The sequence below is a fragment of the Manihot esculenta genome, chromosome 16 (assembly GCF_001659605.2).
Source record: "Manihot esculenta cultivar AM560-2 chromosome 16, M.esculenta_v8, whole genome shotgun sequence".
NCBI lineage: Eukaryota > Viridiplantae > Streptophyta > Magnoliopsida > Malpighiales > Euphorbiaceae > Manihot > Manihot esculenta.
The window spans coordinates 28061727-28068443 of NC_035176.2; the positions used below are offsets into that span (position 1 = coordinate 28061727).

At 25.6% G+C, this 6717-nt stretch overlaps 1 protein-coding gene across 1 annotated transcript; it reads left to right on the forward strand.

The window, feature by feature from the left end:
* Window positions 1-3563: 3563 nt before the first annotated feature.
* On the forward strand, window positions 3564-4446 carry LOC110604199 (oleosin Ara h 15.0101). Its single transcript, XM_021742333.2, has one exon. It carries the CDS (start codon window positions 3723-3725, stop codon window positions 4173-4175), a length of 453 nt encoding a protein of 150 aa, XP_021598025.1. The 5' UTR covers window positions 3564-3722; the 3' UTR covers window positions 4176-4446.
* Window positions 4447-6717: the final 2271 nt, after the last annotated feature.

A 6717-nucleotide genomic window follows, 5' to 3' on the forward strand; every position in this document is an offset into this window, starting at 1 on the left:
CAAGAGGAGCGTCTACCGATTCACAGTGTCTTAATATAATGAGAAGAAAGAAGTTCAGTCTATCGTCACAGCACCTATGACATTGGTGGGTCACTGAGTTGTGTTGGTGGGCCTGTAGGGCTCATTGGGCTTCTCATATCACCACCCACTAAGCAATTTGAAATATAGAGAAAATTACAAAAAGAAAAAACTACTTTTTGCGATAATTCGACTTTTCACGAACATGTAATACGCATGCCCACCAAATGTTGACGCGACTGCATATTTTTATTTATCGATATTAGTCCCTTTTATATGTGTAAAATATTTTAGAGGTTTCTGTTTGGAGCTAATTTACTACGGTGGTCTGGTATTTTGTTCGGAAACTTAGATTTCGGCTTGGCTTGGTCGAGTTCTTGTTTCTCGGCTTGGTCTGGTTGTCTTGAATTCCTCTTGACTCGGCTTCAGTTGTTTCTGTCACCATTTCTTGTGGGTTGTGCCAGGCGTAAATAGGTTGCTTTCTCTAAAGGTGATCGTGTTGTGTGCTTCGATGGTGGGAATGGCAGTGTGCAGTTGCGGATCCAGGAGCTTCTCTTTGGTAGGACACCCGCTGCGTCGCTGCGGCACCACCGGCTGCGCCGCTGTAGCACCTTCATCCCCTTCAAAGCATTTTTCATCCCTTTCAAAGCATTTTTCGGTTACCGGTATGACACGTACCTTGCAGTGTATTAGGGAGAGATGATGGTGGGTTGTAGAGGTGGTTGTCTCAGGTTGGGACGTGTTTTTGGATTTGGGCTACACCTTCTATGGTTGGGCTTCTCTATTCATTGAGGTATAAGCTTAGTCTCTTATTCATAAGTTGCAATGGCCCTTTTAAGCAATTTTAATGCAAGTTAATTTGCATGGTAAAAAAAATATTTTTATAATTTAATAATAAATTAAAAATAATAAATTTTATAAATTTACATTAAAAATTTTAATAGTGTTAATAAAAATTTTAAAATAAGAAAAATTTAATAGTATTAAATGGAGAGTATTTTTTAAAAAAAATTACTTAATTTTCTTTTAAATTAAAAAAATATTTTTATTAACTAATTTTTTAATACCTAAAAAATAGTAATTTTTTTTATAAAAATCTAAATGGTAAAAATTTTAGTATAATTAGTGAATTTATTCTATATTTTTAAAATCGAACACTTAAATCTATTTATAATTAGATTGTCTAATCTTTAATTTTTTTTATCCATTTCATATAAATCTTTTTATATTAATAATATAATTTTTTTTAATGTGATATAATAATCATTCAAAATAAGTTATGAGTTGATATAATAAAATAAAGTCACATGACAAAAGTTTGATAAGTTGGCACTTAGCCACAAACATTTTATTCAAAAAAAGGAAGATTAGGACACCATGATACTCGTGTACCATCAAGACTCAATCTCTCCTAAATATGTTGAGTTTTCATGAAAAATCACCTTTAGCAGATACAATTTAACATATCTCATTATATCTATAATTACAATTTTTTTTATCTATTAGTTGATACCCATCAAATTTTTAGTAGATGCGATAATTGACTATATTTTCTTATATTATAAAAGTTAATGATTATAGAGATTAAAATATGTATTCTTACACACTGATTTTAAATTCTAAACAACTCATTGCATTCGTTTATTTTATCAATTTATTAATTTTAGTATCGGAGTAACTAATATAAACGCAAACCACATCACATTTTCCTTTTAAAAATTGACCAACTGCAATTTAACGCTATTTTCGGCCACTACTTCGATAAATTTATCTGGTATTATACAAATTTCTTGTCTACTAATCATGATAGTTCAAAAGGTTTGCATGGTAAAAAAAATTATATTATTGACTTAAAACTAATATAATAAAATATGTAAAAATAAATCATAATACAAAATAAATTACTAATGAATTGATTGAATTATTAAAAGTTTTTAAATAGTATTTTAAATTCAATAAAATTCTAGTGAGGTAAGTGTTTCATAATTTTTCATATAAAATATGTTCATTTTTAGCTGTATTTAAATTATTGAATTGTATTTATGCCATTTTTAGTCAATTTTATGTTCCGTGGCAAAGCAAAAGGTTCGTAAAAATATAATCAAAGATGGCTAAATATTGATTTATTAGAGGAAAAAGGTTCATAAAAAAAAAATTAATTGATGTCCTACTTTTTTAACGATAGGTAAAGGTTCAAAATATTACTATTAGGTAGACTTGGTCATGTACCGGTTTTGGTTTGAAACCTTCAGTTGTTTTTTTTTTTAAATCAAATTAAATTGATTTAATTTTAAAATATTTTAAAATAAATTTAATTTTTTAACTATTATAATTTGATTTCAATATGATTTTAAAGCGTGTACAGTTTCAGTTTCTTCATATTCTATTAAATCCAAATAAACGTGAATTTGATTTTAATTAAAAAAAAAGTAAAAGTAAAAAATTTAAATAAAATATAAAAAAATAAAATAAAATTTAAATATTATTAAATATATATTTTATTAAATAAATAAATTATACAAAATGTATCCATTTTACATTCTATAAAAATAAAATAATATTACATTTAAATGTAAATAACTTTTTTATAAGTTAAAAATAAATTTAAATTTAATTATTTAATAATTTAAGTTATATTTTAATTTTAAGTGATATAATTTTATAAAATAATTTTATAAATTATAAATTATAAATCAAATTGAAATCAAATGCAACTGCCATTCATACGGATCTAAATTGATTTGTTTCTGTTTAATTTTAAATTTTAATATATGAAGGAGAGTCTCCAATTTAATATTTTAATTCGATTTAAGAATTAATTGACTGATATGATTTTAAATTTTACCAATCTTATTCGTTCGGTATATATTTCGAACCCGATCATACTCATGTCTGTTATTAAGGAAGGATAAAAAGGAAAAGTAAAGGGAAAAGGGCAAGCAAACTCAAGCAAATAAGGAAAGCAAAAGCGTCTATGGGTTCCGACTGTCTTCTTTGTCATACTAATTTAGTTATGTTTGTTGGGTTTTCTTTGCTTAGTAACTTCTCATCTTTGTTTACTGTTGTTCACTGTGTGGACAGGGGAAGACTTACATGTCTCTTTGATTTGTCTTTGTTTGCTTCGCACCAGTAGTTTCCCTTGCTTTTAGCGGTGAGTTTGCTTTTATTTTTTTGTTATCGTGTTGTATTTTCTTTTTTTCTTTGGTACAATTTTCCAGATCGAGGCTTTTTAGCTGACGATTTTTAGATTTGACTGCACTTGAATTTATAGAGAAATTGGTAGTAGAAAAATATTAGGACGCTTTTATATATTTCTTAAATTTAATTTGATTGGTTAGATTTACTTAGATCGGATTTTATTAATTTGGACTTGTATTTTTTATCTGCTTGTACTCTTCGTCTAATAAAGGTTCGACGAAATTATAAATTTAACCTTTGAAATTTTATTATTTTTTGTTTTTCATGAATAAATTATCAACCATGCGAATCCATCCTTGAAAAAAAGAAACCATGCGAATCCGGCCAGCCAAATAAGCGCCACGCACCACACCATAACCTTTATCTTCCAGACGCCCTTCACCCTTTTCCTTTTGTACACATCACGAGGCGATGATATTATCCCAACACACCTCCATTCCTTCTTATTATTATATATCATTCTCATCCCCCTCTCTCCTCTCCCCGACAATCTCTCTTCACCAACCATGTCTGATCAATCAAAGCCCCTTCCCCAGATCATAGTCCCTGATCAACAGCAACCGTTCCGCCCGACCGTCAAATTCCTCACCGCTTCCATACTGGGTGCAGCTTTCTTGCTCTTGTCTGGCTTGACCCTAACGGGGACAGTCATAGCTCTGATCGTGGCCACCCCAATTCTGGTGCTTTTGAGTCCCATTTTAGTCCCGGCGGGGATAATGGTGTTCCTGGTCACTGCTGGGCTCTTTTTTTCAGGTGGGTGTGGGTTGATGGCGATACTGGCATTGACTTGGATGTATAATTACTTGACAGGGAAGCACCCACCTGGCGCTGATAAGCTAGAATATGCGAGAGGGCAATTAGCAAGAAAGGCCCACGACATGAAAGAGAGAGCTAAGGAATACGGGCAATATGTCCAGCAAAAAGCTCAGGAGGCTGCTCATCAAACTCATTCATCTTGATCGATCATCTTCAACCATCTGTATGAACTCTGTGTGTGTGTGTTTTGTTCGTAGTAGTATAATTGTACTGTTTTAACTTTGATGTCAGCTTGAAGATGGTCTCTTTTTTTTTTTTTTTTTTTTTGTCAGAAGATGGTCTTCTGTTAATAAATCCAGCAATAAAGTTGCATTCTTGATCCTGGATGCGTTTTTTTTTTCTATGAATTTTGGGTTGTTTAAGGATATTTTCTATCTGCGCATTGTTGCACCTGAAATCTGTAAAGCTGCTTGCAGCTGCTGAGAGAGAGAGAAAGAGTTATATATATATTTCATATTAATTCAATTTTTTAAAAATAAATTTAATATATGATTTTAATTTAATGAAAATTTCAACTCAATAAAATAATTATGCTTGCCCTTGAAAAATTATGTGAAATAAAAATTTTAGAAATTGAAATATATATTATTAAATTTAAAATAATTTAAATAAAATAATTATTAAAATTTAAAATTAAACTATGCTATTTTCAGTTTATTTCGCTTTTTTAAAATTTTTAATAATATTTTAAAGTAAATTTAGTTCAAAAAATTAAATTTAATACTTTTTATCCTACTATATAGCTCAAGTAAATTTAGTATTTTTACGATAAAATTAATTTAATTTTTAATTTTAAAATTAAAAAATAAAATAACTTTTAATAATATGTAATTTCACATGTTTCCTTAAAAAATTCAGTTTTCTTCGCATGAAGAAAAAACATGAAATTATTATATCCACTTTTGCTGTTGTTTTCTTGTTTTTTTTATTTGTTCCAGTATATTCCTTTTTTTTACTTAAATACATCTCCTTAATAATCAATTAAAATTTTTTTATTTTTCTTTTAAATAAAAATTGAAGATTATGGTAGAACTTGATATCTCTCAAATTTATTACGATACATTTACCACCGGACTAATCCCGTGAGTATAAATTTCATTTAATTATCATAATATATAAAATTATCATCCATATTTTCATACTTTTCATTTTTTTTCATATTTTCACAATATTAAAATGGAGAAATAAACCAAGATTTGGATAGAGAGAAAATGAATAAATTTCTCAATACATGATACGAAAGCTTTTGGCTAAGTCTAACTCGTTTGGCGGAAACATTTGAAAAATTAATCAATAAAAAATATGTTTTAAAAATTTATATTCTTCGAATAATAAAAAAAATATCTTATTAATTAAAAAAATTAAGAATTTTAAGAAAATTACTTTTTATTTTCAGAAGTAAAAATTATTTCTTAGATTTTGAAAATTTTTTAATAATATAAGTTAAAACTTTTTATACATAAATTTATTAATATTTATTATTTTTTTTGACATCGCAAATAAATACTAAAAATGAATTTAAAAAAAAAAGAAAAACTTTTTTCTTTTGAAAAAAAATTTCACATATAATTTATTTTATGTAAATAAAGGGAGTTTAAATTTCCATACAAAATATTTTTTTATATTTAGAATATTCAAAAAATTGAATCAATAAAAAATATTTTTTAAATTAAAAAAATTAAGTCATTTTAAAAAAATAATAAAAAATCATATTATATGCTTATTTATTAATATATTTAATTTTTAAATTAAATTAAATAATAAAAAAATAAATTATTTTATTAAAAAATATTTTTCATGAAGAAAATTTTTTATGAAAAATATATTTTAAATACAAATTATTTTTTGTTTACACAAGATCAAAGGAGAAGCAACTCACAAAAAAATTAAAAGACCAAAGGCATATTTTAACCTTTGACCTTTATATAAAAAATAGTTAACATCTTAATTTTTTTATCATTAATTTTTGACATCTAAATTTTAGAGATATAATTATTAAATTTATAAAATATAATTATTCAATCCTTAAATTTTAAAAAATCTAATTATTTAATTCCGAAAATTCAAAGTGTGTATAAGCTGCATAAAGTTAAATAGTTACACTTTCATGAATACTAAGGATTAACAACAAAAAAATTTAGGGCATTAACTAACTTTTTAAATAAAATTCAAAAAGTAAATTATATATTATATCAAATAGTAACGGATCCAGAAATTAAAATCAAGGATTTAATTTTATCTTTTCAACAAAATTTTCAATTTCACTCATTTCCTATGTAAATGTTAAAGACAAAGTTCTCATGTTAAATTCAAAATAACCGATAAATGTTGTAAATTAAATCAATTTGCACACTTTAAAATTTTTTTTAAATTTGAATAGCTTAACTTATTAACCATATCAAAACTTTGACTTTACCTATATTTGAGATCTTTTAAAAAAAAATAAAAAATTTAGCACATAATCTATTAAACTCATTTTTTTTAGATTTAAGAAATTTAAAATTTATTTCTATTTATTTAAATAGTCTAACATAAAATAAATATAACTATAACTTCTTAATAAAAAAATAATTATATAAAATTAAATTAAATAATAAATAAATAACTTATCTTGTAAATACTTTTAAAAAAATAAATAGGATATTGAAATTGAAATTTTGAAGATTAAAAATAATTTTTTTAAAT

Excerpts from the sequence above, each read along its gene's own strand:
- LOC110604199 (XM_021742333.2), top strand. The coding sequence starts at position 3,723 with ATGTCTGATCAATCAAAGCCCCTTCCCCAGATCATAGTCCCTGATCAA.